General features: G+C 53.6%; 1 protein-coding gene across 3 annotated transcripts; it reads left to right on the top strand.

Annotated features, from left to right (window-relative positions):
- The first annotated feature begins 214 nt into the window (after positions 1–214).
- On the top strand, positions 215–11,533 carry BNIP5 (BCL2 interacting protein 5). Of its 3 annotated transcripts, none has more exons than XM_016223669.2 (11): positions 215–866; positions 1,805–1,924; positions 3,181–3,245; positions 3,452–3,728; positions 4,872–5,003; positions 6,010–6,068; positions 6,380–6,620; positions 7,473–7,604; positions 8,448–8,512; positions 9,765–10,007; positions 11,498–11,533. In XM_016223669.2, the coding sequence occupies exons 1-11, from the start codon at positions 236–238 to the stop codon at positions 11,531–11,533; spliced, it is 2,001 nt and encodes a 666-aa protein (XP_016079155.2). In that variant the 5' UTR covers positions 215–235. The 3 variants fall into 3 exon arrangements, with proteins under 3 accessions (XP_016079155.2, XP_087673230.1, XP_087673231.1); XM_087817104.1 differs by having other exon boundaries at positions 236–866; positions 3,470–3,728; XM_087817105.1 differs by having other exon boundaries at positions 236–866; positions 3,181–3,255; positions 3,501–3,728.

The raw sequence follows: 11,533 nt of genomic DNA, 5'->3' as shown, positions 1-11,533 counted from the left end.
GCTGGGGTCGGGGGCTGGGAGGAGGGCGCTGTGAGATCTGGGCCACGACCTCCTGTGGCTCAGTTTCCTCCTCTGGAAAATGGGGACAAGGGCACCCCGCCCTCCTAGGGTTGTTGAAGGATGAAAATGGGACCACAGCTTGGAGAGCTGAGATCACCCACGTTAGCGGGCTGGGTGGGTGGGCAGCAGTCAGCAGGCCTCTTCTAAGGGAGCTCTTTGCTTTGGTTGTAGCACAATGGAGTTTCCGCGGGGCCCGAGGAAGCCTTTGTCACAAAGGAGAGCCAGGTCTCTGGACAGGCCACAAGACCCCAGGAAGAACTCAGAGTCATGGGAGGGCCAGTGCCTTTCCCTGCCTGCCACCCCTTCCAGGCAGGCACCTCCAAGGAGGGCCAGCGACAGGAGCGGGCGTCCCAAGAGCCCAGCGTCTCCAGAGGCTCCAGGCACCGTGGGCATAGCCCCCAGCCCGGAGGGGACAAGGGAGCTTCTCCACAGTGAGCAGAGGCCTCTGCGGGACACCAAGAAGGACAAGGCACAGAGTCGGACCCAGCAGGGGTGGCTGAAGACTGCGCTGAACTTCTTTCTGAGGACAGGCCCGGAGGAGACCAGAGACAAGGCCAGCAGGAGGGTGAAGGGGAAGGAGGGCCTCCCCCAGCCTGCCGAAACCTCCGAGTGGCCCGGGCAGCCATCTCCCAGGAAGAAAGCCCATGACAAGAAGGGGGGCCGCAAGAAACACGGTCACAAGAAACATGCTGATGAGGAAACCAAGGGGACCGACGCCCAGGAAGCCGAAAGCCAAGAGGCAGTGCCGCCCCCGACGGCTATGGCCTCAAGGTCCCAGGAGACTGACCTGGGCCCGGGACCCAGGGGTGAGCAGACCATTCCCATTTCTATGGTAACCCTGATGGCCCACCCCGATGGCTAGGGTGCTCTAAGCTGGCTCCTCCAACCTCTCCACAGAGGGGGTGGAAGGTAGGACGGCTGTCAGAACAGCCCCGGGCTGAGAGCTCAACGCCAGACCCCAGCTCCACCGCCAACTAGCTGTGTGACCTGGGGCTGGTGACTTTCCTCTCTGAGCCTTACTTTTTTTTCACTGATAAAATGGAGATAATGACAGTTTCTGTATCACAGGGTGGCTGTGGCCCAGAGCTGGCACTTGGAAAGTGCTCGGTAAATGATAGCTATTCTTGTTAAGTACTCTAGCTCGAGGATCATGGACCAGGGAGAAATGGGAGGCAGGGAGGGAGCCGAGGATGGGAGTCCTATCCTCGCACTGGTCCACAGGTGAGGACTGGGGGTGGGTGTCAGGGAAGTGGACAGGGCCAGCTGCTGGGGTGCTGGGTCTAGGCTTGGCTCCATCAGGAAGAAACTTGCTGTGTAATCTTGAGCAAGTTGCTGCCCCTCTCTGGAACCTTTGATTCCTCATTTGTAAAGTGAGGGAGCTGGTCGAGAGGTGCCTTCTTTTCCTGACTCAGTGTCCTGGGGATGAATGCCTCGCAGGCACCTGGAGGAGGTGGAGCTGTGCCCTGTAGCTTTCCAAAGACCCATGTTATAGTGGAGAGAGAGACTCAAGGAAGACCCAGGATACTTTGGGGGTGGGGGAAGGAGGTCTGGGTTGAGGAAGCCTCTTTTCAAATGGAAACCTTGGTGTGTTTCTGATTTTTTGGTTAGGCCTAGAGCTGGCTATAGCAGTACCCTCCTGCTGGGAATTCAGTGCTGTTTCCTAGCGTCAATGAACAAAGTCAGAAGAATGTCACTGACATACCCCTATCCGCCGCACCCACACTTGTTTTCATCTCTATTCCAGGCGGGGAGGATTCTGATCTCCACCAGTCCTTGCTCCTCGAGGGCCCGAATGCTGGCATCTCAGAACCTTCTTCGCAAGCCACAGGCCACTGGCAGGTTGAGAAGCTCAAAAAGCTTGACCGTGAGTCAGAACCTACTGTCTCCTCTTTGCCGCAGCTGGGCGACTGCCCTGGACAGCTGCTTAGGCCCCAGCTGGTCGCTCCCAAAATGCGTGTACTGATCTTGCAGCTTCTGGTGCTTCTGGCTACATTTGCTTATTTCATAGTTTCACAGTAGGGTGTCTCAGGAATTAGAATGGCCACTGGCAAATGCTCCTGCTTATGAGTTAATGAGCACGGGACTTTTTAGTCTCTTTAAATCCATAAAAGGAATTTAGAATAAAGGAATATAGAATTTATGTGTATATATTTAAATACATAGAAGAATGGACAGAATAGTTCTATGCATACTCATATACACACAGTTAACAGTTGACCATTTGCTTTGCGTTTGTGCTTGTGTGTGCGTGCATGTATACGTTTGTTGTTGAACCATTTTAAGTAAAACAATGCTTCATCCTTAAATACTTAAGTGCGGGTCACCAAGAAATAAGGACAGTCTCATACTCAACTACAATCCTGTTGTTGCCCCTAATAAAATCAAGAATGCTCCATTAATCTAATTCCCTGTAAAGAATGGGCATATTTTGAAAGATATGAAAGGAATCAGCTGGTAGACTGAGTCAGGGAGTAAAGGCCAAGCAGGATTTCTAAATAAGAGAAGTGAGGGAGGGGAGGGAGGGGAGAAACAGTCTTCAGATGCCCTGGCACAGGGAATCTCGTGTGCACCTCCTTCCGTGTAAACCGGCGGGTCAGCAGCTAGCGGAGGCCGCCCTGGGCACACTGTCTTTGCGGAGGTGGACTGGGTAGCAAGGAAAGCCACTAATGTTGCTGTGGCTTCTCCGCAAAGACTTGGGAGTGTAGTTGATGCATCGCTGCGGCAGGCGGCCTGTGTAGCGTGGGCTGGAGTCCCTCCGCCCTCTAACCCCACCAGAGGCCAGGCCTCCACCATTTCTACCTTTTCTCCGACTGGCATTTTGCAGATTGGAAGGAAATAGTGGGGCACAAGGTAAACGCTCAAAAGACCGACCTCATGTTTCCTGCCTGGGATGTCATGCTTTGGCCTAGTGCCTCTCCCCTGCGGGCCTCTCAGCCCTCTCTCAGGAGGACCTGCCCCTGGGATGTGGTGCTTTCCACCACATCTGTGGCCTAAGGAGCTATTTTGGGGACCCTCGTTTAACACAGGAGGCCCAAGTTGGTCTCAGAAGTCCAAGACAGTCATTAGAAAGTATTCTCTGTGCATCTGGAAAGATTAACTTGTCCCTTCACTTTCTTCCAGAGGATACTATCATCCAGATGATAGTGCAGCTGCTCCGAGACGTGGGAGACCATTTGGAAGGGGAGGTGAGGAGCCGCCTGTGGAGGTCCCCGGGGGCTTGATGTTTCCCCGTCCTGCTCCCTCCCTCCCCCCTCCTCCCTCTGCCTGCCCTACTTGTCCTTCAGGCCTCCCAGCTCCCCTGCCCCAGGCTCTGTCACTCCCTTGCCTGGGGACACCTGAAGCCCTTGGTTGCTATTGAGTTGCTTCTCAGGGAGCTTTCCTCTCTCCTCAGGTCAAGGACCTGACTCAGTTTCTCTCATCTCCCCCACAACAACTTCAAGCCCCTGAGCCAGAGGTGGCTCCACAAAACCCGGCAGCAGGCCTCAGGAAGAAATCCCAGGAGAAGTCTAACCTCAAGAGAACCATTTCTCATAAGAAGCATGGCTCTGAGGAGCCCAAGAGTGCTGGGGCTGCAGACGCTCCCAGGCCGGGGTCCCGGCCGACCAAGAGGCCCAGCTTCCTGTACCTGTGTTTTGGGGGCCACCGGCCCTCCATCTCCAACAGCCTTGGTGAGCGGGCTCACCATTACAGCAACACTGCAGCTGCCTCCAGCTCTGGAAGCTTCCCCAGGGTTGGCATTGGCCACTCGAAGGGCAGCCAGCCCAGCTGACTTTTTCTCTTCCCTGAGCCACATGGGGGGGGCCTTGGGGAGGAGAAGAGGGATGCCAGCAGGCCACCCCCCCACATGCAACACCTCACCGGCTAGGCAGCCCAGAGAAGCCCCCAATGGAAATTGTATTCAGGGACCCCAGTTGTCCACATCTCCCTGCAGCCTCAGCTCTCGCACCCTGGCAGTGGGGAGGCACAGGAAGGAAATGCGACTGGGAGGCAGGAGACCTGTGTTGGGAGCTGTACTTTCGATGTCATTCTGCATCTTTGTGCCTCAGTCTCGCCTATAAAATGGGACACTTACCCCCTGTGTATCTATCCGCCATCAGCCCTCAGCCATTTCATTACCTCCATTTACAGAAGAAGGAACTGATACTTAGGGAGGTAAAACAGGGCTCAAGGTCATGGCGCATCGATGATGGAGCCGATGATGGAGCCAGAGACAGAGGGAGAAAGGATCATCCTGGGTGTCAGGGAAGAACTGCCTGGCCGGGGTAACTTACATTTTAAAAAGGAGGGGCAATGCTTTACACCAGGGGTGGGGAACGCTTTTTCTGCCAAGGGCCATTTGGATATTTATAACATCATTCATGGGCCGTACAAAATTATGGACCTGAAAATTAGCTATGAAAAATGCTCCTAGATTTATTGAATTTCGAGTCCCATGGTTGCCTTGGCAGGGGCAGGCCAAATGATGTTCCCCACCCCTGCCTTACACCAAAGAGGGGGTTTTCATGCAGGGGACTCTGGCCCGATGCGTTAATTCATTCTCTGGCATCTACTCTCCAGCTAGTGGATCAAGCCAAGCTGGTGGAGGGGTGAGGTCGCGTGGGGAGGGAGTGGAGGGAACAAAGCCCAGGAAGCCAGGTGTGTGGAAGTACAAAGGCCCTGCCCAGCAGCTCCCCTCCCCCCGGGCTCACCACCCTGCTCAGTCCACCGTGATCTGGGCACAGGGCCTACCGTGGAGGCTCTGCTAACTTCTGTGCAGTAGTTAACAGCCTCGGGCTAACAAAACACGCTCACCATTTCATTTTGCTTCTCAGACCTGGAAGAACCTCAAGTCCAAGAGGCCTTGTCTACAGACTGTGGGGATCTACATCCCTTCGAGCCGTCCACCCAAGCAGGAAGCCAGGGGCCTGGAGAGGACTTGCAGCCAGACAGAGCCTCGGAATGCAGTGAGTACCTCTCTCCTTGTCTCTGGCCTCACCCCTCCCTTGCAGAAGAGAAACTGAGCCAGGGAGAGGCAGAAACTTGTCCTGACCACCTTCTGAGTGCAGCAGGCTGGGGAGGCAGTGTGGGGTCCCCAGCACAGGCACCCAGCCACACTGCTGTCAGTCACCCTGTCTGAGCCTCCATGCATGTGGAATACCCCCCTGGGGGGGGGGGGGCGGGACACAACATAGGCCCTGCGAAGAAGGCATCGGCCCACAGGACAGGCTGGGTAGACGATGTGATTTAGGGCCTGGGTTTGAATTTGGGCTCTGACTTCTTCCAGCCGTATGAACTTGGACAAGCTGCTGCTTTTCTGGTCTCAGTTTTCTCATCAGTGTAATGGGAATAGCAATAGAACTGACTTCACAGAGCTTGTGGGGGCGCTGAATGAATGAGAGCCAATAAAGCCCTGAGAGCAGTGCTCGTTAGCAGCTAATAAGTGCTAGCTGTCATTTGTTGTTATTGCTGAGGTTGCTCAGAGCCCCGGGAAGAGCAAAGAGGATGGGAAGGGGCAGGGGCCCCAGGAGGGAAGCTCAACAAATGGTAGCTGCCTCACGATTGTTGTGTCCTCATGGCGGAGCAAGCTCAGAATCATCACTGGTAGTTCCGTGGGTCTGAAGATGCTCTTAAAGATCTGCTCCCCCACCCCCTTCTGCCTGTTTCCTTTCACCAAAAATGTGCCTTGAATGGGAATGGGAAGGGCCCTGTGCTGCTTTCCTCACACCTAACCAGCACCTCTAGGCCCTGGCTGGGGAATGGATGAATGAATGTGTTCCCTTGAAACGGGCCCTGCCCTCAGGCCGCGCCTCAGGAAGCTGGGAGTCCCCTGGGCCAGGCCTGGGACAGCCACACATGCAAGCACCTGGGAGACCCGTGAGAATCACCCACCCAGGCCTTAGGAAATGAAGGATGACCATAGAAAAGCTCTGATCTGCACCAGAGTGAAAGCAAACACTTTGTTCATTTTAGGAGAATTTATCCAGAAGATCATCACCCTACTCCAAGATGAGGAGGAGCAGGAGGGAGAGGTGAGGAGGGCATTCCCCGCAGAGACCCTGGCCCTCACTCTGGACCCCCGGTGAGGCCTGGCCGAACTGGCCTGCCCCTCCCCCAGTTCTACACCTGGCAGGAGCCCTGCTCTGCTCCCTCCTCCTGCCTTGCAGCCCCAGGGCACAGTCCCTGTCCCACCTATGAGCGTCAGAGTAGCTTCTCTCTGGGCCACACTCTCTGGGCCAAGGCAGGTCTCTTGGTTTCAGGGGCTGCTGGTCCCTTTCCCCAGCTCACTTGCAATTTCCTCAAAGCCAAGGGCCCTGACTCATTCTCTCTCATCTCATGGCAGCAACTTCAAGTCCAGGAGCTAGAAGGGGCTCTAGAAAACCTGGTCCAGCCCTGCAGGAAGAAATCCCAAGAGAAAAAGTCCAGCTTCAGAAAAGCCTTTTCTCATAAGAAACACAGCTCCAAGGAGCCCAAGAGAGTGGGGGCTGCAGGTGCCACCAGCCCCGAGTCCCGGCCACCCAAGAGGCCCAGCTATCTGCCCCTGTGTGTCGGGGGCCATCGGCCCTCCATCTCCAGCAGCCTTGGTGAGTGGGCCTGGGGTTGCCACGGTAACAGGTTGCCTGGGGGGGCCCCCCTTCCTCCAGGGCAGGGGTTGGCCAGCTGCAAGGCCTCCTGTTCAGTCTTGACTTTTGCTCTGGGCCCGGAGCAGAATGAGAGGTGTGGGAGGACTGCGGGGAAGAGAGGGGCGGGTTGCTGGAGGACCCACCGCTCTCAACACATTCTCCACATCCCACCACACAGACACACACACGCAAACATTTTAAAACAAGTGTGGTAGGAGAACAGTGCCTCTGTGTTTTGGACAAGTGCATCAGAATCACCTGGAAGCTAACAGAAAAACATACAGAGCCAGGTTTGATGAAGGAGGGTATGCCCTGGGCCGGCTCTGTACTGCACCGGAGTGTGCGGGCCGCTGGCATACAGTGATTCTGACATCTACGGAGTGATACTCCATGCCCCTTTCACACGTTAGCTCATGTAACTAGCTCACAACCCTGCGAGGCCAGTCTTATTACCCCCATTGAACAGATGGAGAAAGTGAGGTTCCGACAGGCTGAGTCCGCAGAGCCTCGCAGAGTTAAAGGGGAAGTGAATTCACCTGGGGGACCTGCTGGCAGGCCTGTTTGTTTTCCTCCCAGGCAGAGAGGAGGGAGAGGGGGTTGGTGGAAGAAAGAATGAGATTTCTGGAGGGGCAAATGGAGTCCTGTGAACTCTGAGGTGGGCCCAGGGGCTTGGGGGCTCACCCAGGAGCCTGGAAAACCAGGGCCCCACTCGTGCCAGTGCCTTTGGATAGCTGCTTGTCAGAACCTAGGCGCAGTGATGGGCTTGTGGATTTGACAGGTGCAAACACACTCACACAGCTCCTTTCACCCTAGATCCAGAGGGTCTTGAGACCTGGGACTCTTCGCCTGCAGAAGGGGGACAAGTTGGGTCCTCAGAAGCACCCTCCCAGACCAGAGGCCACACGCCGGAAGGGAGACCTCTGCCGGATGGAGCCCATGAATCTAGTTAGTATCTCCTGCTCTCACCTGGGATGGTGCCCCATGGATTTCACAGGCTGGACCTGAGTAGGGAACTTTAGGCAGCTGACAAATATCCAGGAGACCTCGAGGGGCAGGGAGGAGTGAGGGGTGACCTTACAGCTGGGCTGCTGGGGCGGAGTTGGAGGTGGGGAGCACCTGTCTATTATACGGGATGTAACTTCCCCCCACCCCACTGGTTTGCTCGAATATTTCATTAAATTCCCAGCTTGCTCTGGGTCTCATAATGAGAGGTGTACTGGCAAGCAGCTCTGGGTGGGGTGTCAAGAGGGAAGCCCTGCTCTGTAGCCTTTGCAGACTTCTGTGGCATAAATATCTCCACTGGCTAATCTCAAGCTGCCAACAGTTTATAACAATGGGTCCACAATTTCCCTGAGCATTTACAATGAACCCTTGGTACAGGCGGCCACCTGCATACCACTGTTTATAGCCCTGGCCGATGGCTACACTCCTGCTCCATCCGTAGCCATGAAATTCCCCTCCCTGCATTCTGATGAGCTGCTCCTGGTCCCAACTCCCATTCTTGACAGTGCTACTCTGTAGCCTGGATAAGGGACTTGGGAGGTCTCAGTTTTCCCATCTGTCAAATGGTTACATGTGGAGCCCAGCCCAAAGTCCCTTCTATTTCTATAAAGCAAACCCAAGCAAAGCTCTCATGCTGCAGCTCCAGCTCCAGCTTGGGGAAGATGCTTCTTTGCCCTTCATAACTGATCTGTGTGCTGTGCTTTAGAGACAAAATAGTCTGTAATCCATGGATGTGCTACGGCAGAACTTATCAACAGTCTCTCAATTCTTCTTTATTTGCCTTAGAGGAGCTGATCATTCAGAAGCTGATGGTCCTTCTCCAAGGGATAGATGGCCATTTGGGGAAGCAGGTAAGGACGACTCAGTCCCCCCAAGGCCAACTCTTGAGTCTCATCAACTCACAGCTGAGGCCTGAGTTCAACCCCCATTTCTGTATCTGGGTGACCTTGGGTGTGTCCCTTAACCTCTCTGAGCCTCGCTTGCCTCTTTTGCAAAATGGAGAATTAAATACCTGCTTGGCAAAGTTTAGCATATATATAGAAAACACCACACATGCAGCAGATGAGTTAAACGCTAGTTTAAAATAATATAAAGCTTGTGCAGCTCCCTTGCCAGCCAGGACCTCCTCCATCTAAGTCCTCCGTGAAGTTCAGCTCACCTCCCACCTCCCAGGAAGCCTCCTTCCCTGAGTCTGGATGGTGTTGAATTGGGGGAGGCCCTGGCCCACCCTTTGGCATCTATCTGATCTCCAATTCTTTAAAGCTTTTAGATTTCCCTCCCTGCTAGATAGCCTATAAAGAGATGATTCCCTGCCCCCGAAAACCTCCCAGTCTACTGGAGTGACAAACACAGATGGCACAGGAAGGGGCCATCAGGTGTGAGCGCAGGTCACAGATGAGTGACAGTGTGGCGGACGCTATAGGTACCTGGCAGCACAGTGTATCCCAGCCCAACTCCCCTGGGCCAGCACCTGCATCCTCTTACCTGAGAACTGGCTGCCAGAGCCACTTTGCCACCCCTGAGGTAGGTTGGAATGAACACCCTCTGCCTCCCCAGGAGCTGCCCTCCACCGGCGGCTGATGGGACCTGGTGGATACAGGCCCCAGGTCCTCTCGCTTAGGCATAAAGGAGCTGCACCCCGGACCTGGTCTCTGGGGCGGCCTCTGGAGGGGCCTAAGACATCAATACCTAAGACATTTAGGTATTAAGAGGAAGAGGCTTAGATGGGAACTAAAATTCATCAGCATCTACGCTAACAAAATATTTTGCATAAACCACCTTCCTTAAGCCCCTCCCCCACCAGTAATCAAATCAGGAGGGTGGGGTATCACTTCCCCATTTTCTACATGGCCAGGCCGAGGCTCAGAGAGGCCACTCAGGTGGTGGATGCGATTTAAACCTGGTTGTCTGGGTCCAAAGGCCTGCATTTTCCCCAGTTTGTCCTGCTATTTGCAGCCGGACCTTGCAAGACAGATCCTGAGTGGCTGTGGGTGGCGGAGGAATGGAACCCTGGAGCCTGGCTGCGTAGAGTTGGAGGGAGGCTGTGGGTGGGAGGGTCACCTGCCAGCGACACTGATGGCCTGCCTTCGTTTCTGCTTCCAGATCAGGCGACACCCCAGCTTCAAGAAGCTTTTTTACCAGCTCCCAGACTCCTCCCTCATAAAGCTGGCAGCCACCCTGCGCAGACGGGGCGCCCACTCCCTGGAGCCCCACAGGGACCTCACTGAGAGGCCCTACCAGTTTGCCTTCAGCTTGGCTAACAAGTTTTCTGGCAAAAATTGTCATGCCACCCTCAGCCTGATGGGTCTGCACTACCCCCAGTTCCTATGCAAGGAGGCCCAGCAGGTGAGAAATGGCAATATGGCACAAGTGACGACAGGGTCTGCTTACTGACCCCTGCTCTCCCTGCCTAGTCCAGGACTTCTGGGGTCCAGCTGAAATGCCACTCCCGTGCTGAGGCCTTCCTAGACAATTCTACACCACCGTGACCTTTTTCTTTCCCAAAACCCTCACTGGCTTTACTTGATGACTAGCATCTTCTTTATCCGGCTCTGGTCCCTAACTGCGTGCATTTTCATACTTTCTGATATCAGTGTGGAACATTGGACAGACTGCTATCTTAGTTGCTATCGTATTATTTCATGGGTTCTGCTGCTTGGCTCCCCAATTTGAGACTGTCATAAAATTTAAATAACAAAGCTAAGTAAGATTATATACCAAGCAAGAGATGGTGGAGGTAGACCAGAAGGAGCCTTCACAGACCTTGGTCATTAAGAAGAGCAATTGCTTTCATACTTTGTCCCCTCCCCCAAGGCTCTGAGATGGTCCCTTTGGAAATAATACTTATTACTGATTTTTTTAAAAATCTGAGTTTTCACATGTTTTCTGGAAGACCCTGATAAACAGTTTCCCCCACCCCTTTCAAATCCACTTAAGATAACCTGCTTACAAACACTGGACCCAGACCTATAGAGCAGAAGCTACTGAACGAGGGTGTGACTTTAAAGGACAGAAATGTTCTGTTTGTGGTGTTGGACACATGGAACCAGAACTTCTACATCCCAGTAGTCCCCTGGGAAACCAGAGTGTGATTGCAATGATGTCGCCATCACTCAAACACTCTGTCTTCCTCTCTGAGTTAATTGCCTTTGGAAGCCATGGCTAAGCCTTACAGGAAAGCTGGTCTTACTTCATGATGTTTGTACATTGTTAATCGAATGCTCTGCACAACGTTGGCTTATTTTCCTGGTGAGGACTCCTTGCGACCTTAGACCTCTCTTTACTCAGCCTCTCTGTCTTCTCCTGGAGAATGGGGCTATTACAGATAATTTACCCTCTAAGATGGGTCAGGTAATAGTTTATGGAGTGATCTGAGTTCTTTGTGAGAGATATTACAGAAACACCAGATTCGACATCCTCAGTAGCCCTAACTCCATCCTCTGGTTCTATCATTCATTCATTTATTCATTTAACCAATAGATAGTGTGCTAGGTGCTGTGAGGGCCTGTGGAAGGTTCTGCCAGTGGAAAATACAGAATGATCATTGATGACAAGATTAAATATCAATTAAATGCCAAATTAGTGGTAACTGAGGTCGATAAAGCAAGTTGGCTCTGGAAGACTTCCAGGAGGTGGCAGGCATTGATTTTGACTTTTGGGAACAGAGAGGCTGCAGATGGGGAGAAAGGGCCAGGAGGACACCATAGGCAGAAGGTACCATACAAGCAAAGACGCAGAGGGGGAGCGAGTATGGTGTGTTGATGGATTAATGAGACGGCTGTTGTTACCAGATAACTGGGCTCTGGCTAAAACCTATGTTCTTTTTCTCCTCCCAGAACATCACAAGTCCTGATGTCCAAAGTCCAGATTGA

This window comes from Miniopterus natalensis, chromosome 5 (genome assembly GCF_054644295.1).
Source record: "Miniopterus natalensis isolate mMinNat1 chromosome 5, mMinNat1.hap1, whole genome shotgun sequence".
NCBI lineage: Eukaryota > Metazoa > Chordata > Mammalia > Chiroptera > Miniopteridae > Miniopterus > Miniopterus natalensis.
Note: the sequence above shows the minus strand (reverse complement) of the source record. Positions and strands in the feature narration are given on the sequence as shown.